Genomic DNA, 22,140 nt, shown 5'->3' on the forward strand with positions numbered 1-22,140 from the left:
TAGGTCAAGTAGTGTGTAAACTTAGCGACTGATGACCTTAGCAGCTAAGTCTCATAAGATTTCACACACATAAGGACTTTTTTTTTATATAACAATACATCGATACATTGATCCAAATACGGAAACTAAATAATCCCACATAATAAATCGACCGACAAAAAATTCTCATCATTGTTCTTGAAGAACCAAGAGTAACTGTCAGTGAAACCTTGGAGTACGGAAATCATTGCATCTTCAAGAGCAAAATGCAACAAAAGGTAGCGAAAGGCGTACCAATCTTGGTCATGGCATTTCTCGAACACAGATCTATCATCAGTTCTGTCAAAGAAATCACATCCGTCAACAATCGACTTATGACTATGCTCATTCAGAGCCCCAGTAAAAAATAAACACTGATCAATGCACATGCCCCCACCAACATCGAAGATAAGAAAACACCAAAAATGTCGAAAAATTCTGGAACACACTCGAAAATACTATGAGCAAAATTCACCAAGATGATGTGAAAATACTAAAGGGAGACTTCAACTCTCTATTTGGGACAGAAAAAACCTGTAGAAAAATCATTGGTAGAAATTCAACACACCAAAACGCTTAGACCAACGGCACACGTCTGACTGACATTTGCCAACAATTCAACCACAAAACGATGTCTTCCCACTACAGGAAAATACCATTTCTCAAGATACAAACTCAGTGAGGGAATCGTAAGACAGCGCTCGAGCAAAATTCGTCTTGGTACTTTCAGTAACCCTTACTGTCAGAGCGAAAACCTTACGCTACTGCCAATTTCATAATGACACTTTTGTTTTCTGCCGACATATTTTTTGTTGTTGTGAATACATAATTTTATCTATGAAATGCCACATTTTTATAATACTTGCGAATGATACAGGAAATGAAGTAAATACAGATCTTTTCCAAGTCAAAAGTAGTGTTAAAATAGGCTCAATCGTCTTAAAGACACATAATACTTCATTAAGATAGATTGCCGTCATGATGTTTCTGTAGTAAGCTGGATTTAATTTGTATTGGCACAGTGAATATTTTAATTGCATTTTCCATTAGTTTTCTGATCGTAACATTATTCATCAAAGAGAAATTAATCAGCAGCTGAATTTTCTTTCATGATGTCTACAACAATCTGACTATGCCTAAGTTGTTTGCAAATTCTACGTTTGCAGAAAACCACTGGTTCTAACGATGTCATTAAACCAATGTAGTTTTAAGAGTATTTTCGTCAAGAAATGAATTGCCTTGACGGTTGATCGATCAAGAGCGGGAAACGTAAAATTTTACGAATATATGACGAGAGGGGCAAGTGCTTTGAGAGAGGACTTTCCTATCAATACAAGTGCCTGAGAGACGACTTTCCTATCAATTTCCTGGATAGCTTTGTTTCTCAAATCAATAGAGTGAGTTATCATGCAGTAGCACAGGTGATGTAGTTTTGTTGCTCGACTTTCTTACACTGCGACCGAAAGGTGTCTCAGTTGTTGACAACAAATTCCAGCTGTGTTGCACACACCCCTTGGGGCAGAATTCGTAGTCCAAAACACACTTATGGAACTACACTCCTGGAAACGGAAAAAAGAACACATTGACACCGGTGTGTCAGACCCACCAAACTTGCTCCGGACACTGCGAGAGGGCTGTACAAGCAATGATCACACGCACGGCACAGCGGACACACCAGGAACCGCGGTGTTGGCCGTCGAATGGCGCTAGCTGCGCAGCATTTGTGCACCGCCGCCGTCAGTGTCAGCCAGTTTGCCGTGGCATACGGAGCTCCATCACAGTCTTTAACACTGGTAGCATGCCGCGATAGCGTGGACGTGAACCGTATGTGCAGTTGACGGACTTTGAGCGAGGGCGTATAGTGGGCATGCGGGAGGCCGGGTGGACGTACCGCCGAATTGCTCAACACGTGGGGCGTGAGGTCTCCACAGTACATCGATGTTGTCGCCAGTGGTCGGCGGAAGGCGCACATGCCCGTCGACCTGGGACCGGACCGCAGCGACGCACGGATGCACGCCAAGACCGTAGGATCCTACGCAGTGCCGTAGGGGATCGCACCGCCACTTCCCAGCAAATTAGGGACACTGTTGCTCCTGGGGTATCGGCGAGGACCATTCGCAACCGTCTCCATGAAGCTGGGCTACGGTCCCGCACACCGTTAGGCCGTCTTCCGCTCACGCCCCAACATCGTGCAGCCCGCCTCCAGTGGTGTCGCGACAGGCGTGAATGGAGGGACGAATGGAGACGTGTCGTCTTCAGCGATGAGAGTCGCTTCTGCCTTGGTGCCAATGATGGTCGTATGCGTGTTTGGCGCCGTGCAGGTGAGCGCCACAATCAGGACTGCATACGACCGAGGCACACTGGGCCAACACCCGGCATCATGGTGTGGGGAGCGATCTCCTACACTGGCCGTACACCACTGGTGATCGTCGAGGGGACACTGAATAGTGCACGGTACATCCAAACCGTCATCGAACCCATCGTTCTACCATTCCTAGACCGGCAAGGGAACTTGCTGTTCCAACAGGACAATGCACGTCCGCATGTAATCCGTGCCACCCAACGTGCTCTAGAAGGTGTAAGTCAACTACCCTGGCCAGCAAGATCTCCGGATCTGTCCCCCATTGAGCATGTTTGGGACTGGATGAAGCGTCGTCTCACGCGGTCTGCACGTCCAGCACGAACGCTGGTCCAACTGAGGCGCCAGGTGGAAATGGCACGGCAAGCCGTTCCACAGGACTACATCCAGCATCTCTACGATCGTCTCCATGGGAGAATAGCAGCCTGCATTGCTGCGAAAAGTGGATATACACTGTACTAATGCCGACATTGTGCATGCTCTGTTGCCTGTGTCTATATGCCTGTGGTTCTGTCAGTGTGATCATGTGATGTATCTGACCCCAGGAATGTGTCAATAAAGTTTCCCCTTCCTGGGACAATGAATTCACGGTGTTCTTATTTCAATTTCCAGGAGTGTATCAAACGTAAAATATTATATTCACACTTCTCTTTGCTCTAGTCTACGTCTTTTGGTGGGGCTTAGCCTTTCATTTCTTCTTTGGAAGTTAACGATAAAGGCATCATAACACGTCACCAGTAACAGTACTGCAAAGGAATGCTCAATGAGCGGCCTGATGACGTTCAATAATAGTCACTCCGTTGATTTTTGTTGTTTCGAATTAGAGCATGCAGTACTCCTACACCAGACTTCTGAACTTTGCTTGTTGAATGCAAATGTCACATGATGGTAAAATGTCACATATATCAGTAGTTGAGACTTCATTAATGTGGAAAATCATTCATGCCAGAACGATCTTTGTTGACACAAGAATATCTCTTTCTGGCGTATTTTTCCCAAAAGCACTCGCTCCACGCACAGTTCAAATTTTTCTAGCTGCCTCCTCTACATTCTCCCCTCTGTTATACCAAAAGTAAACGTTGTGTTGCAGATGTTACACCTTTTTCCACTTGCGACTCAATGTTACAATGCTTAACTGTAGTTCATGATTTTCAAGTATGCAAAATCCAATGCTTAACTGCAAGATGGTAACTAGAACTTCAAATTCGAAAATGGCATTGATACATACACTGACAGCGTGGCGCCGCCTTCACATGGGCGGCGCCGGATTTCAGGCGGCGGGTGGCGTCTGGCCGGTAGCCGCTGCAGCGCGAGGAAACGCTCGAGTGTAAGCTGTTATGATCGCGACGCAGCCACGAGCTGTCCTGTGGAATTGTTTCTGTAATACTTGTTATTGCGGGTGGGTAGAATGTTAAGCGAATTGTCTTCGATGTTCAATCAGACTCATAACTTTAGACCGAAATGTGTTAAAAAAATCAGTTGGACGCGAACATGCGACTCTAAGTTTAGAATGCATGACGATTACCGCAAGACCATGGCTCACTCCATCCATCTGAACTAGGAAGTAGACAACACTTCCTTCTAACACTTCCGCATCTTTACAGTGTTGCCAGATTGTGCAGATGGCCGGACTTAAGAGTTGTCAGGGGCGGTCAGTTTTATTGGCCACCTTAAGTGAACGACTCGGATTTAGTCTCTGTGGCGGCCGGCCGGCGGTCAGTTTTTATGTCTAAGACTGTACGTAATCTCAAACAATTTTCTCATTGTTGCGCTATATATTGAACATAATACGGCCACTGCTTTTTCTCCATAGGTCGAACGAGAATGGCGCAGAAAGGAATTAGAAGCAGCTCGTAGGAAAGCTAAAGAGGAGGATGATCTGAAGAAAGCACGGGCAGAACAAATGCTTGACAGGAGGAGAACTATAGCACTTGAAATAGCCAGAGAGAAGAGAGAGTTTGAACGCATTGTAAAAGCACAGAGAGAATGGCAAGAAGAAGATGAAAGACAGGACAGAATGAAAAAGGAAGTTAGTGTAATTTTGATAATTAATATCATTAGAGAGCTTAGGTATTTGACAGTGTGATTGTTAGTACCTCAAATGATTCCCTAATCTCTTCCACCAACAAGGGAACAAAGTAAAATCTTGTAGCCAACAATTTAGGCAGATCAGATAACACAGAGCCTCTGACAAGATATTACATTCACATCACTGAAAAGAAGAGGGCCGATCCAGTGGTATACCTGGTGCAGCCATAAACTTGAATAACACACTTATAATGAAACATAACATGCTGCAATATGTACGTCATAAGCTCCACACACAGAACATATCATTAAATAATGTATCCCTGAAGCAAAGGCCAAAGCTAAATCCAGAAGTAAGTAGGATGACTTCATTTTGCCTTTACAACATGAAGAACAGCAATGACAGCACCTTATTATCCCTTTCTCCAACTGATCTTTGACCCCTTATCTCAGCAGTGAGGTTGTCACTGCACTTACAGGGACTTTATGCCATACCACTGTAGGCAGCACACTGATCATCTCACCTGCTGTAGCCACCCGTTTGTTCTCCTGAATTCCTTTACCATCTGATTTACAGCACAATATATACTCCAAGAAAAGAAGAATAGGGGGGGGGGGGGGGGGCAACTGCATATGACACACCACACAGGAATTATCTGTATGGGGTGGAAATCAGAAGTCAGTAGATGTGATTTACTTGCACAGGCAAACAAATCATTACAACTTCAGAAAAATTGAATGCTTTATTCAAGAGAAAGAGTTTCACAAACTGAGCAAGTCAATAATATGTTGGTCCTCCTCTGCCCCTTAAGCAAGCAGTAATTCAGTTTGGCACTGACTAGTAAGAGTTGTTGGGTGTCCTCCAGAGGGATATTGTTACAAATTCTGTCCAATTAGTGCGTTAGATTGTCCAAATCCCAAGCTGGTTGAGGCCCCTGCTCATAATGCCCCACACATTCTCAACTGGGGAGAGATACAGTGACCTTGTTGGACAACATAGGGTTTGGCAGGCACAAAGACAAGCACCATAAACCCTTGCCATGTGTTGGCGGGACTTATCTTACTGAAATGTAAGTCCAGGATGGTTCACCATGAAGGACTACAAATTGGTCCATAGAATATCACCGATGTACCACTGCACTGTTAAAGGTGCCGTGGATAACAACCAAAGACATGGCAACCCAGCCCTTCAGTTCTGGTTATCAGGCCATGAGGTGCGCGACAGTCAGGTTGGTATCGCACCACTGTCTGGAGTGTCTCCAGACACTAGTGATCGAGGCTCAGCTCGAAGTGGGACTTATCACTGAAGATAATTCTACCCCAGTCAATGAGATTCCAGGCTGTAGACGTGTCTGGGGATGCTCCAGAGAGTGGTGGGATACCACCCTGACTGTTGCCCGCCGTACAGCCTAACATCCAGGAGTGATAGTCTGAGGTGGCATTTTTTTTCATAGCAGGACTCGATTGGTACGTATGTTGGTTGGTTGGCTGGTTTGGAGTGAAAGGGACTAAATTGCAAGATCATCAATCCCTTCATCTGTTACATGGCAAACTAGGAGTGGTCACCAAAGGAAAGAAGGAAGGAAAGGCAAATCTTGGAAAGCCAAGTGTAACTAACACAATAAAAAGAAACAGAATAAAAGCCAGAAAAAAAGACAACACAGACAAGTCATCAAAAGATCAGTCAAGACAGAGCATTAAAAATCAAGATATGAAAATAAAGAGAATAAAAAGGTGGAAAGGATAAAAGCCAGGCTTGGACACCAAGCAGTCTGACAAGGGGCCTCTGGGGCCGAAGGAGGAGAAAGGTGCTCCACCATCCCCCAACCCCTCAGGCGATAAGACCAAAAAGCCGTACCTTACAAGGGTGAATACAATGCACCTTTGCAGGCAAAAACTTAGCACCAGATCAGCTGCTTTGGCTAGCACCAGAGGGAGCATGTCAGGAAGATTTAGATGCCACCTCGGAGCAGCCAAATTAGGGCAGTGAGGGGGATCCTCACGTTGGAAAATGGGGCCATGCGTCAGCCAATGTTGAGTCAACAGCGGATGGAGGATTCCCTGTGAGAAGCACGCAGGGAAGACTGTCACATGGTCATGGTCTCCTTCATTGTTCTCAATTTGTTTGGGGAGATCAGGACAGACCATTCTGATTTCCAGACTTCATGCTATCTGTGGCATAAAAATGACCAAAGGTCTGGTACCGAGAGCCCCATTTCCAGAATCGGTGACCAGCTTGGCCAACTGGTCAGCTCATTCATTTCCTGCAATCCCAGCATTACCAGGGGTCCAGATGAAAATAACTGGCCATCAGCTTTATGGAGATCAGAGAGAAGATCCTGGATAGCCGCAACCAGTGGGTGAGTCGCCTAGCACTGTTCTATAGCCTGGAGGCTGCTCAGGCGATTGCTACAGATTAGGATACTCTTGCCAGTGCAAGAACGAACATGGTAAAGTGTTAGTTTACTGGCCATCAATTCAGCAGTGAATACACACTCTGGGAGAGTGGAGTTCACTGCACCATGCATGTGTGGTGTCCATTGACTGTTGAGCCACTGGTGAATACTATTTTCAAAACTGGATACATCTCGAGGGCAGCCAAGAACAGGTGGCAGAACTTGTGGGGTCGGTGGAATCTTTCGGACCAAAGGAGACTTCTGAGACAAATCCGAGGTTGGGACACAAGTCATGGGGGCAGACGTGATGTCTCGCCCACCAGAGGCGACAGTGGAGGAAGTTGCAGCTCCAAACAGAGACCATGCAGGTGTGCAGCAATTGTAAACCTAGTTGTGTGTCGCTGTTGTGGGAGGTGGAGCTCCCTTCCAGGGAAAAGGACACAGTAGTTGGGATGTTCAGGAAAGCTACGAATGCATACAGTGTAGCTCAGCAGGTGTTGTTCGTGCCTGATAGGCAATGGAGGTCGCCAGCCTCGACTAGTAGGCTGTTTACAAGGCTAGTTCAGAAGGCTCCTGTTGCAAGTTGGATCCCCACAATGATGAATGGGGTCCAGTATATGCAATGCTGAGGGCGATGGTGAACTATACGCAAGACTCCTATAATCAGGATGGGACAAAATCAGGGCTTTGTAGAGCTACAAAAGTGTAGAGGGATATGTACTCCAGCTAGTGTTGTCACCGAGGCAGCGAAGTGTATTGAGGTGTTGCCAGCACTTTCGCTTAAGTTGGCGGAGGTGGAAAAGCCATATCAGCCAGGAATTGAAGACCAGTCCCAAAAAGTGGTGCATCTCAACTTCAAGAAGTAACTGATCATCTAGGTAAAACTCTGGGTATGGGTGGGCAGTATGATGGTACAGAAATGCATAATACGAGTATTGGCAGTTGAAAACTGAAAGCCAAGAGTGAGAGCCCCTGAAGGCTTGTATGAGGACCTGTAGACGATGCTCAGCAACACCTATACTAGAGTAGCAATAGTACAAGCAAAAGTAGTCAGCATGTAAGAAGGCCGATACCAAAGATCCCACAGCTGCCACTAGACCATTGTTGGCCCTCAGAAACAGAAGGATTGCTCAGTACAGAACCCCACGTACCCCGTTTTCTTGAATATTGAGTGAAGCAACCACTTGAACAGGGAACTGGAGCAGATGAGAATGTGTGTAACTAGAACTTTTTTCATTTGTACCAATGCCCTTCACATTTCATGTACTTCATCTCATAGACAGTAAACTAATTTAGTAATCATATCTCATCTCCACCTACAGATATACTCTACAAGCCACCACATGGTAAATGGCAGAGGGTATATGGTACCACTACTAGTTATTCCTTTTCTGGTTCCACTTGCAAATGAAGTGGAGGAAAAATTACTGTCCCTCTGCCTCCGTATGAGTTAACAAAGTATCCCTATAATATATTTGTGTTAATCGAACCTATCAGAAACAAATCCAGAAGCATACCTCTCAACTGTTTTGATGTCTTCCCTTAATCCAAACTGGTGTGGATACAAACACTTGCGCAGTACTCAAGAATGGGTTGTGCTAGTGTTCTGTGTATAGACTCCTTGCAGATGAGGTAGTACTCTTCCCTAAAATTTCCCCAATAAAGCAAGGCCGATCATTCATCTTTCCTACTACTGACGTTACCCTCTCGTTCAGTTTCCAATTGTGTTGTAATCTTAAGCTTAGATATGTTTTTCCTACTCATTTGTACTAACTTACAAAGCTTGTACATTTAGAGCAAGATGCTACTCAGCACACCAAGTAGAAATTCTTTCACTCAATGACAACACTTTCTCATACACTACTCCACCATCAGCAAACAGCTGCAGATTGCTGCTCACTGTATCAATCAGATCACTGATGTATATAGAGCACAATAGTGGTCCTATCACACTTCCCTCAAGCACTCCTGGTGATATCCCTGTTTTAACGAACACTCGCCATCCAGGACAATGTACTCTGTTCTGTTACTTAAGAAGTCTTCAAGTCATTCACATATCTGGATAAATATTCTATATGCTCAGACCTTTATTAACAGTCTGCAGTGGGACACTGTGTCAAATGCTTTCTGGACATATGGGAATATGGAATCTAGGGGCAGCCACTCCCCATGATTCACAGGAAATTGTGTGAGAAAAGGGCAAGCTGAGTTTTGCCTGAGTGATGCTTTCTTAATTCATGCTGATTTATGGACAGCAGCTTTTCTGCTAAGGAAAATTATTATATTCAAAGCTGCTAAGGAAAATTATTATATTCAAACTCACAGTATGCTCAAGAATTTTGCAGAAAACCAATGTTAATCCACATCTACATCACATTCTGCAAGCTACCTAATGATATGTGGCAGAGGGTACTTCTTGTACCACTAGTAGATTCCCCCTTCCTTGTTTCACTTGCGAATAGTGTGTGGGAATAATGATTGTCAGTAAGACTAAGCAACAGCTCAAATTTCTCGAATTTTCTCACTGTGGTCATTTTGTGAGATGTATGTGAGAGGAATAAATTGTTGTCTGACTCTCCCGGAAAGTGCTCTCCCAAAACTTCAATATTAAACCTCTCCATGCTGCACAACTTCTCTCTCATAGTTTGTTAAGCATCTCTGTAACACTCTTGTGTTGACTAAATGACCCCAGATGAAACATGCTGCCCTTCATTGTATCTTCTCTCTTTCTCTCTCTTTTATCAGCCCTATCTGATAAGGAACCCATACTGATGAACAATACTCAAGAATTAGTCGAACAAGAGGACTGTAAGCCACTTGAGTTACATTTACTTAAGATTCTCCCTATGACTCTCAGCCTGGAATCTGCTTTACCTGCTACTTGTTTGATGTGATCTTTACACTTGAGGTCACTCTGGATAGTTACTCCTAGATATTATATGGTATGTACTGTTTCCAGCAGTCAGTCATCAATAGTGTAGCTGTACAGTAGTGCATTTCTTTTCCTCGGCATGCACAATATATTACATTTATTTACGTTCAGGGTCAACTGCCAGAGCCTGCACCATTCATCAATCATCTGCAAGTTGTTCTGCAAATTGATACGGTCTTCTGACATTGCTACTTTTTCTTACAGACAGCCACATAACCTGTGAACAAACTGGAGGAGCTTCCAACACTTTCTGCTAGATCATTTATGTACATTGTAAAGAGTAATGACCCTATTACACATCCTGGGGGTACTCTGCAAATTATCTTTTCATCAGTCAATTTTGTTCTGTTAACATTGAATTGTTGAGTTCTATGTATAAGTCAGTCTTGAATCCAGTCGCAAATCTGGTTCAATACTCAGTAAGCCCTTTTTTTCACTAAATGGCAGAGCAAGACAGCGGAAAATGCCTTCCTGAAGTCAGGAAACATGGTATCAGCCTGAGTGCCCTTGGCTACAGCACTGTGGATCTCATGGAGGAACAGTGAGCTGAGTTTCACAAGATCTCTGTTTGCAGAACCCATGTTGATTTTTATAGAGGAGAGTTTTGTCCTCCATAATTCTCGAATATAAACATATTCCATAATTTTACAACAGATCAAGATCAACGATATTGGCGTACAATTAAGTGCATCTCTCCTTCAACCCTTCTTGAAAATGGGAATGACCTATGCTCCCCCCCCCCCCCCCCCCCCCCCCCCAGTTGCTAGGTACCCTTCACTGTTCCAGTGACTCATGATAAACTGCTGATACAAAGAGAGCAAGTTATTCAGTGTAATCTTAGTGGGATCTTATAGGTATCTCCTGATGTGTTCCTATAATTAAGCAATTGTAGTTGCTTTTCTGTTCCATTATCAGTTATCTCAAAATCTTATACTTCGACATTTCATGATGACTGAAAAGAGGGACCAGGTTATTGTTATGATCTTCCATGGTGAAACAATCTCAGAAGACTAAATTCAAGATTTTGGAGTTCTCTATGTTATCTTCCACTTTGGAGCCAGTAAGGTCACTGAATGAATAGAATCGCTTACTGATTTTATGTAAGATGAAAATCTCTTACAGTTTTACTCAGATTGGTTAGCAAAATTTTACTTTCGAAATAACTGAATGCTTCTCTCATTGCTCCCCTTGTGTTAACTTTTCCATCATTCAGCTTTTATTTGCCACCTAGGTTTTCACTTATCTTGAATCTGGGATGAAGTTCTCTTTGTTTACGTAGCAGTTTTCTAACACTGCTATTAAACCATGGTGGATCTTTCCCACCCTGTAAAATCTTGCTGGGAACGTACTTGTCTACAGCATATTGCACACTGCTTTTGAGTTTTTCTCATTTGCATTCCACATCGTGGCTCTCAGCACTGAATATTTGATGCTGACTATTCAGTTACTCTGCATATTGTATCTTGTCACTCTTGCTAAGCAAAAATATTCTCCTACTTTTCTTCACATTTCTTTCTGTTTGTTGCAAAGAGGTCTAAGACATTATGTTCACAAGTTGGTTCTTTCATTATGGTCTTGAAGAAATTATCAGACAAGGCATCTACAATAATGTCACATGAGTCCCTGTCTCTGGATCCAGAAAATTACTAATAATATTCTGCAAATTCTCTCTGAAGACCTCTACTACTACAGCTCCTGATCTAAGAGATCTATAAAAGCATCCAAATACCATTTTGACCAACCTTTGATGTTTATCTTCACCCAGATTAATTCACAGTTAGAATCTGTGATAACCTTGCTAGATATTATCAAATTATTTGCTGCAATAAATACGCCACGATCAATGGTGACTAAAATATCCTTACAATAAATATTCCAATCTGAAAATAGGATTTCATTGCTGTTCTTTTCTGGTTTTCAACCAAATTTCTGTTCTTAATATTATCTGAGCATTTGTTGTTGTGGTCTTCAGTCCTGAGACTGGTTTGATGCACCTCTCCATGCTACTCTATCCTCTGCAAGCTTCATCTCCCAGTACCTACTGCAACCTACATCCTTCTGAATCTGCTTAATGTATTCATGTCTTGGTCTCCCTCTACGATTTGTACCCTCCACGCTGCCCCCAATACTAAATTCGTGATCCCTTGATGCCTCAGAACATGTTCTACCAACTGATCCCTTCTTCTAGTCAAGTTGTGCCACAAACTCCTGTTCTCCCCAATACTATTCAATACCTCCTCATTAGTTATGTGATCTACCCATCTAATCTTCAGCATTCTTCTGTAGCACCACATTTCGAAAGCTTCTATTCTCTTCTTGTCCAAACTATTTATCGTCCACGTTTCACTTCCATACATGGCTACACTCCATACAAATACTTTCAGAAATGACTTCCTGACATTTAAATCAATACTCGATGTTAGCAAATTTCTCTTTTTCAGAAACGCTTTCCTTGGCATTGTCAGTCTACATTTTATATCCTCTCTACTTTGACCATCACCAGTCATTTTGCTCCCCAAATAGTAAAACTCCTTTACTACTTTAAGTGTCTCATTTTCTAATCTAATTCCCTCAGCATCACCCGACTTAATTTGATTACATTCCAATATCATCTTTTTGCTTTTGTTGATGTTCATCTTATATCCTCCTTTCAAGACACTGACCATTCTGCGCAACTGCTCTTCCAAGTCCTTTGCTGTCTCTGACAGAATTACAATGTCATCGGCGAACCTCAAAGTTTTTATTTCTTCTCCATGCATTTTAATACCTACTCCGAATTTTTCTTTTGTTTCCTTTACTGCTCGCTCAATGTACAGATTGAATAACATTGGGGAGAGGCTACAACCCTGTCTCACTCCCTTTCCCTTTCATGTCCCTCGACTCTTATAACTGCCATCTGCTTTCTGTACAAATTGTAAATAGCCTTTCACTCCCTGTATTTTACCACTGCCACCTTTAGAATTTGAAAGAGAGTATTCCAGTCAACATTGTCAAAAGCTTTCTCTTAGTCTACAAATGCTAGAAACGTAGGTTTGCTTTCCTTACTCTTTCTTCTAAGATAAGTCGTAGGGTCAGTATTGCCTTACGTGTTCCAGTATTTCTACAGAATCCAAACTGATCTTCCCTGAGGTCGGCTTCTACAATTTTTTCCATTCGTCTGTAAAGAATTCGTGTTAGTATTTTGCAGCCGTGACTTATTAAACTGATAGTTCAGTAATTTTCACATCTGTCAACACCTGCTTTATTTGGGATTGGAATTATTATATTCTTCTTGAAGTCTGAGGGTATTTCGCCTGTCTCATATATCTTGCTCACCAGATGGTAGAGTTTTGTCAGGACTGGCTCTCCCAAGGCTGTCAGTAGTTCTAATGGAATGTTGTCTTCTCCCGGGGCCTTGTTTCGACTCAGGTCTTTCAGTGCTCTGTCAAACTCTTCACACAGTATCATATCTCCCATTTCATCTTCATCTACATCCTCTTCGATTTCCATAATATTGTCCTCAAGTACATCGCCCTTGTATAGACCCTCTATATACTCCTTCCACCTTTCTGCTTTCCCTTCCTTGCTTAGAACTGGGTTTCCATCTGAGCTCTTGATATTCATACAAGTGGTTCTCTTTTCTCCAAAGGTCTCTCTAATTTTCCTGTAGGTAGTATCTATCTTACCCCCTAGTGATATATGCCTCTACATCCTTACACTTGACCTCTAGCCATCCCCGCTTAGCCACTTTGCACTTCCTGTCGGTCTCATTTCTGATACATTTGTATTCCTTTTTGCCTGCTTCATTTACTGCATTTTTATATTTTCTCCTTTCATCAATTAAATTCAATATTTCTTCTATTAACCAAGAATTTCTACTAGCCCTTGTCTTTTTACCTACTTGATCCTCTGCTGGCTTCACTACTTCATCCCTCAAAGCTACCCATTCTTCTTCTACTGTATTTCTTTTCCTCATTCCTGTCAATTGTTTCCTTATGCTCTCCCTGAAGCTCTGTACAGCCTCTGATTCAGTCAGTTTATCGAGGTCCCATCTGCTTAAATTCCCAGCTTTTTGTAGTTTTTCAGTTTTAATCTATAGTTCATAACCAATAGATTGTGGCCAGAGTCCACATCTGCCCCTGGAAATGTCTTACAATTTAAAACCTGGTTCCTAAATCTCTGTCTTACCACTATATAATCTTCAATTAGTGATATTAGTAGGTTGATGCCTAAGTTTGTAGCATTTTTGCTTTGCATCTTGGCATTTCAGTTGCTATCGATTTATTTATTGATTGTCATTTTTATTTGTTGTTCACTGTTGCTATCTGAGGTCACATATTTTCATCTTGTCACTTGGAGAAAGTGAGTGGGGCCACGGACACTAAAAAATGGAGTGCCCAGTAGAAAAATCTGATCATTTCTGACATACTCTTGCATCTGAGTTCAATGGAGGGGTGACAGTGGCAGAAGCAGCCAGAAACATTTGCGCCCTGTATGGGGATAGTGTCATTGGATAGAGCTTGACAATAAAACTGTTTTCTCATTTTAAGGAGGATCATTTTGACATTGGTAACTCTCCACATACACGAAGACTTTTTAAGTCTGATGAAGATCATTTAAACACAGTAATCCACAATGATACACAAAAATCAGCTGGTCCAGCTCTGCTTGCTCATAATCAACTGGCTTGTGAACAACCCCAATCATTCCTATGCTGTATCGTTACTGGTGATGAGAAATGGTGTATTTATGCTAACATATGGGAAAGACAAGAATGGTTGAGGCCAAACAAAGCAGTAGCTCCCCATACAAATACTTGCATGCATCCACAAACGATAATGTTATGCATCTGGTGGAACAGCGATGGTGTGGTGTATTGTGAATTGCTTTCCCGAGGTGTAACCATCACTGCTGACATTTACTATCAATAATTGAGACATCTTGCAGACGAAACCCAAGAAAAATTCCCAGGAAGACTGCATGAAGTGATGCTATTCCACAATAATGCCTGCTTGCATTCTGCTAGACTGACAAAAAACACTATATAGGAAATGGGGTAACAAGTCGTGCTGTACCCACCTTATTCACCTGATCTTGCACCCTCAGATTTTCATCTTTTCCACACTCTAACAAAAACGCTTCAAGGAAATGCACTCTGAACATGGCTCGATGAGTACTTTACCTCAAAACCATGTTATTTTTACAGTCGCGGAATCAGAAAGTTATCTCAGCATTGGCAGACTGTTGTAAATAGTGAAAGAGAATATATTATTGATGACTGAAGTCTCTGTTATGTGACACTGTTGTGTTTTTTGAAATTATGGAAAAACATTGCTAACTTGGGCACAAACCCAATAATTCTGGGACCTTTCCTGGGATGCTTCTGCAGTTTGCATAATATTAACTTTTTCTGTACCTGATCTATGTGAACAAGCATTCTTTCTATGTAGTGCATGCCTAACATATATTAAGTGGAGCCCTTCAACTCTCCACCCGATAGCGGAGGTCAAGAAATTCACATCCAATACCACTGCAGAGTCATCTGAGGCTCTGGTTTAGACCTTTCACTCTGCTCAAAACCAGAGGACCATGATCAATCCTGGATATGATTCTACATAGTCAGCTTAGCATGCACCCCATATGCAATGCTAGTTGCCTTCACCAAGACAGCCATCTGGCAAAATGAACTGAGGATGGCCTAAGAACCCAGGCAGCTGGTGTCATTAGTGTCAATACAAGGTGCAACAATAAAGTAATGAGACTGATTTTCTTTGCAAGATATGGCAACCCTGCAGGCTTGTGTAGGCACAATATCTTTGACCTTGGTCTATAAGCTGCTTCTAGTCCAAGTGGCACTTCGATGCAACTGCTCAGTCGTGAGTTGGGCTGTAATAAGTTAACACTTGTTTGTGTCTCTCGTCACAGAAATGGAACCGCATAATATTGCACAACAGTATGCTATTTCTTTTTGCGTTAAATTGGGTGAAAACGCGACGACAACTTACGGTAAGCTTCAGAAGGCTTTTGGAGAGGAGGTTATGTCAAGAGCTCAAGTTTTTCGTTGGCATAAAATGTTTAGTGAAGGCAGAACAAATGTTGAAGATGAAGATCGCAGTGGACGACCATCAACCTCACAGACGGATGTCAACTTGGCCAGGGTGCGTGAACTTGTATGATGTGATCGAAGATTATCCATGAAAATCATTGCAGAAGGACTGAACATCAATCAAGAAATGGTTCATCTAATAATAACTGAAGATCTTGGTATGAGAAAGATTTGTGCAAAAATGTTCTCCAAAAATCTCACACCACAACAGCAAGAAACACGAAAAAATGTGGCAGCCGATCTGTTAGAGAAAACAGAAATCAATCCAGAATTGTTTAGCCGTGTTATCACAGGTGGTCAAAGTTGGTTTTTTCAGTGTGTTCCAGAGACAAAATGCCAAAGTTCAGAATGGTGCTCAAAGCGACCACCCTGACAAAAAAAAAAAAAAAAGCTCGCATGTCAAAGTCAAAAGTGAAGTGCATGCTTGTGCACTTCTTTGATTCCAAGGGAATTGTTCATAAAGAGTGGGTGCCTCCTGGGCAAACAGTTAACCAATATTACTACAAAGAAATTTTAGAAAGGCTTCGTAAAAGAGTTCTTCGTGTCTGTGCCAACATTGCTGATAACTGGATTCTGCATCATGATAATGCGCCATCCCGTACTGCTCTGTCAGTACAGCAATTTTTAACCTCAAAACAAATTTCAGTACTACCCCAGCCACCTTATTCAACAGACATCACTCCGTGCGACTTTTTTCTATTTCCAAGAGTCAAGGGACACCATTTTCATTTTCAAACAACACAAGGTGTCCAAAAAGCTGTGACAAGGGTCTTTGAGGATATTACAGAAGAAGAGTTCCAGAAATGTTACAATCAATGGCAGAAGCGCTGGAAAAAATGTGTGGACTCAGAAGGGAATTACTTTGAAGGAGACAACACTAAACTTGACTAAAACGGTAAGCAACATTTTTTTTAACACGTCTCATTACTTTATTGTCACATCTTGTATGTGCCACTATTTGCAGCCAGTTGCACCCAGCATATTCAATAGCGGTTAGCAGAAAGCCTCCTCCATGTCATGGATGGGGCTGCCACCCCCTCCCTCTGCCCCCTGGCAAATTTACTGAGTGCACATCGCCATTCTTTCATGCCCTGCATGTTATTTTCCTGAGGGGCTCCATTGACTAGCATACCCACCCTCTGCACTTTTCCAGACTAGGCAGGAAATTCGGTCACTGGCCCATCAGGGGAGGCATCCCATGCTAACTAAGAAGTAGTATCATCACTCGTCCAAGTTGCTAAGATGTAAGAAAGCTAGCTGTGTGGCCCATTCCCTCTTTCACCGCCCAGTAATATGCGAACCCACCACTGCCTGCCACTCACTCTCCAGTGATGATGAATGGGTCAGATATTGTGTATTGGAAGACGCAGTGCCAACCACGTCACCAGATGATTCCAACAGCTCCAAGGCTGTTGCAGGTCTCCTCACCAGTGCTCTGATAGTGCCGCTGTTTTTTTGCAACAGCCAGAAGCCTTTCGTCAGTTGCAACTGCAGCTCCCAGTTGTTTACACACAGTGGTCAATTTTACTTGTATGCTTAAAACAAGTACAGTTCCTATCCATATTGTGCTGTGTAAAAAACTGAATGAAATCTCAAAATTACAAACAAAGCAGTGGGGAGGAGTAACTGTAAAAGTGCAAAGAGGCAAAGGGGAAAATTACCCGACTGTGATTCTTCTGAGGGGAAAAGCCCAAGCTGCCAACTCACTGAACACAACTGCATAGCACACAAGGAGACAATGAAGTGAGAATACAAACTGGCTCTCTCAATGTTCAACTACTTGACTGTGGAATTTCAGTTGGTGTAAAACGACACTACTAAAACTACAGTAAACATAGAAGCATATGGAAGAAAACAGAAAGTATCTCTAATGTCTCTTAGATGGCGCTGAGGGTGATAATAATAAAAATCACAAAATGAAAAGTGTAAGTTGCTACATAAACACTAACTCACTGAACACACCTGCATGCTGGTCTATATTTTTGCAGGTCCATTCTCATACCACTCTTATATAAATGAGTCACCTGCACTTTTTCCCAGTCACTTGGAACTAGGAGAGAGATCCATGATAAGTTCAAGGTAGGTATGGAGTCAATGTTGTACAGTACTCTCTGTAAAACTGAGACTTCTTTCAATTGCTTCTCAATGTCACAGATGCCTATTTCTATGTCCTCTGTATGGGATGGTCAAACAGTGGTATGTCTGCATGATTATACAGCATGAAAGACTTTTTTTAATGTGAAATTTAAAACTTTAACTTCCCTTTTGCTGTCTTCTACTGTTACACTAGACTGGTCTTCTACTGATACACTAGACTAATCAATGAGTGACTAGATATAAACCTGTGGTGCATTTAGTGATTTTACATAGGACCAGAATTTTCTTGGGTTCTTGGCAAGATCATTGATTAAGATGATATAGTGGAAGTAGTAGTGTGTTTCCCACATCAATCTTTTTACAGGCACACAAACTGCAAACTTTTGCCTGTTGAAATTTCTGCATTCCTTTTTGAACTGAGAACACACCAGTGTCTGCTTCCTTAATATTTTCCGAATTTTGTTATTAAACCTTGGTGGGTCTTTTCTGTCCTCAATCCACTTACTCAGCACACACTTCTCCACAGCACCATTTAGAATTAGTTTAAACTTTACCCGTAATTCCTTTACGTCTGCCCTGAATTCCTCTCTTGCCCCAACCTCTTCAGCCCAGAGTTGCACTTGCAACCTACGTCTCCAATTATCTGCTGGATGAATTCCAATCTGTCTTCCTCTACAGTTTTTATCCTCTACAGCGCCACCTAGTACCATGGAAGTTATTCTTGATGTCTTAACATATGTCCATATATTCACTTCCTCACCAATTCTCTGGAGAACCTCCTCATTCCTTACCTTATCAGTCCACCCAATTTTCAACATTCTTCTGTAGAACCACATCTCAAATACTCCGACTCTTCTAGTTTTCCCACGGTCCATGTTTCACTACCATACAATGCTGCACTCCAAACACATATTCTCAGATTTTCTTCCTGCTTAGTGTATTCATCTCTTGGTCTACCTTTATGATTTTTACCCTCCACGCTGCCCTCCAATACTAAATTCATGATCCCTTGACACCTCAGAACATGTCCTACCAACCGATCCCTTCTTCTAGTCACGGTGTGCCACAAATTGCTCTTCTCCCAAATTCTATTCAATACCTCCTCATTAGTTATGTGATCTACCCATCTAATCTTCAACATTCTTCTGTAGCACCACATTTCGAAAGCTTCTATTCTCTTCTTTCTAAGCTATTTATCGTCCATGTTCCACTTCCATACAGTCTACATTTTATATCCTCTCTACATCGACCATCGTCAGTTATTTTGCTCCCCAAATAGCAAAATTAATTTATTGCTTTTTACTGAATTACCTGCTCAATATTCTCATACATTTTCGCTACCTCTTCATCTTCGGCTTGCAACTTCAGCATGTATTCCTGAATTATCATTGTCGTCATTGGTTTGCTGTTGATTCTGATGAGAACAACCCTATCACTGAACTGTTCACAGTAACTCACTCTGCCCTAACTTCCCATTCATAACAAATCCTACTCCCATTATACCATTTCCTGCTGCTGTAGGTATTACTCTGTACTCATCCGAGCAGAAATTCTTTTCCTCTTTCCATTTCACTTAACTGACTTCCACTATACCTGGATTGTGCCTCAGCATTTCTCTTTTCAGATTTTCTAGTTTCCCATGGGGAACTATTCTGGTATCTTTTGCCAATGGAGAGATCATCACAACACTTTTCCAATTAGAGGCCACATATTCTGTGGATACATATTGTGTGTCTTCAATGCAGTGGTTTCCATTGCCTTCTGCATCCTCATGGTGTTGATCATTGGTGATTCCTCTGCCTTATAGGGGCAGTTTCCCACTCTGAGGGCAAGAGCATGCCTTGAACCTCTGTCCACTCCTCTGTCCTCTTTTGACAAGACCACTGACAGAGTGAGGGCGACTTCTTATCCCGGAAGTTTTGGCCACCATTGCTGGTTATTTTTATGCAAAATTTAAGCAGTGGCAGGGTTTGAATCCAGGACTGAGGATGATTTGATTAATAATGAAAGACTCCTGCCCTAATAGTGCATATTATGTCCAACATATTGGGACTAAATGATGTCCATCCATTGCCTACTCTTTCCAGGATAAAAATTCTACTAGCCTTCTTGATGGATTTATTAACTTTAGTAACCATCATCGCTGAGATGACATCATGTTCACTGATTCTTGTGTCTATTCTGATTCAGGCTTTTTTTGTAGCTACAAGGTCTGAAATATTTCTATTGTGCGTGGGTTGTCAATACATTTTACGGAAAACGTGTTCAGAGCTACAACAGAAGACTGTCTGCCTGTACCATCTGCAATGAATTTATAGACTTACCAAACCATACTTGGTAGATTAATGTTGTCTCCAACTAATACTGCGTAGTTGGGGTACTACTTCACGACTGAGCTTGGACTTACTTTGAATGACTCTACAATTGTTATGGTGGAATCAAGTGGCTGGTAAAACCATCTGATGACTGATTTGAATTCACTTAAGAAAGTTACTCACATCTAGATAACTTCACTGTCAGACTAAATTTTAACAATGCTAGACAACATTTTTCTCAACTGCACCGAACATTACCCTTGCAATGGGGTTTACTAACCAGTCTTTTCTACGTAAATTCTATGCCTCACTAAATATTTCAGAGCTTTCTACTTCGGGTCTCACCCAGATCTCAATTCTGTGTGTAATTTCTGCCTGACATCTTTTCTGGAAGGCAGTAAATTTGGTAACTTTGCTATCAATGCTTTGATAGTAGTTCAGTGTCAAAGTTTTGATATTCCATGAGTTTTTACTTTGGATCTCAAGGGCACTATCACAGTAATTTCCATTGCCTAGACCCTTCAATGGAAATTTGCAAACAACTGCTATGCTAGAACAAGATGTTTTAAAATTGGTTTTATGAAAGATAACCAGAACGTTCTTACTCATATTCCAGGGCATTGAAATTAATGTTGATTTTATCGAGACTATGTTGTCACAGCCAGCTGCAAAGCCTGGGCAGGAAGTGGAGTGAATTTCTCAACAAAAGACATTTAATATGCTTCTGTGTGAACCCCAATTAGTTTTGTTGCTCATAGGCAATTTGCTAATGCAATTTATAAGAGTAGTGGCCACAGCAGGTGTAATACTGGTAACTGTGCATCAAATAAATGCTTATAGCTAATGCACCATGAGGAGTTGCATCTATTTGGGTAAAGTGAGCTAACCATCCTCAGAACAGAGGATGAGCATGGGGTGAGTCCTGTACCCACTTGGAACATGTATTAAGACCTCATGTAGGAGTCTTCAAATGCACAAGTCTTGTTGATCCATATGCCTGACACCCAAACCAGACTTTGCAACAGTGTTATAAAACTAGAGCAGACGTGTTCTGCCTATGACCCAAAAATTTTGACTGACGTACTTCAGGATACTAAGTGCTGTAAAGGACCTGGTTATCATTTCCATAAGGTGTATTAGTTTATGATAAGAAAAAAACCTGTAATCTTACTGACTCTTACACACTCAAAACAGTGTCCCTCAGAAGTCCAAGAAGTTGACTAAAACACACACAGAATGGCTGACACTAATGTGTAGGCTGATTAGTCTTTCACTACTGTTGCATTAGGGCACTAGTCTCTTAACAGTGCAGCTAATGCTACTGTTAGTAACAGCAAAGATGATAATACTTAGAACACAACATTCAAGGACCAATTTAAAGGGACTCTGCCAATGTGATACCTGAAGATACACGAACGGAAAGATCGAAGAAATATGGGTAGGTGGTTACATTCATAGAAATGCTCAAAGTTATTGGGTTTCCAAGTGATATTTAAAGCCTTCAAGGTCCAAAAACATAACACTGAAGTGTTGCTTGTGTAGGATAGCACATTGGATCTAGTCAGCTCCAGGGGGGAACTGATTAGCCTCACTCAGACAAGGCATGGTTTACCTCCCATACCATGATTTTTCCTACATAATGAGTGAAATAGTCACTTGGCCAAGTACAACTCTTGCCTCATTTTCAGGAGAGTTACTATTATCAGATCCCTCAAAGGATTGTGGAAATGGTTATATAGAAAGACATGAGCTGTACCTGGGAGATGCCATGCGATGGTATAATCTATAACAGATTTTCTTCCTGAACAGGTGTTGTGTTCCAAGCCGCATATAACACAAAATCCAATTCATAAATGGAGAATGGGCATTGGTTCAGTACAAAGTATTCGAAACCAAAGCCTCAACTGCCC

General features: G+C 42.0%; 2 protein-coding genes across 2 annotated transcripts in view; one reads left to right on the top strand and one right to left on the bottom strand.

The window, feature by feature from the left end:
• LOC124620187 (cilia- and flagella-associated protein 45-like) overlaps nt 1-22,140 on the top strand; it is a 219,547-nt gene that overhangs the window by 179,854 nt on the left and 17,553 nt on the right. The window contains exon 8 of the mRNA XM_047146857.1: nt 4,191-4,406. Within this exon, the coding sequence (XP_047002813.1) occupies nt 4,191-4,406 (216 nt within the window). The remainder of the gene's footprint in view (nt 1-4,190; nt 4,407-22,140) is intronic.
• LOC124619442 (cyclin-H) overlaps nt 1-22,140 on the bottom strand; it is a 93,600-nt gene that overhangs the window by 52,318 nt on the left and 19,142 nt on the right. The gene's annotated exons all lie outside the window — the stretch shown is intronic.

Source organism: Schistocerca americana, chromosome 6 (genome assembly GCF_021461395.2).
Source record: "Schistocerca americana isolate TAMUIC-IGC-003095 chromosome 6, iqSchAmer2.1, whole genome shotgun sequence".
NCBI lineage: Eukaryota > Metazoa > Arthropoda > Insecta > Orthoptera > Acrididae > Schistocerca > Schistocerca americana.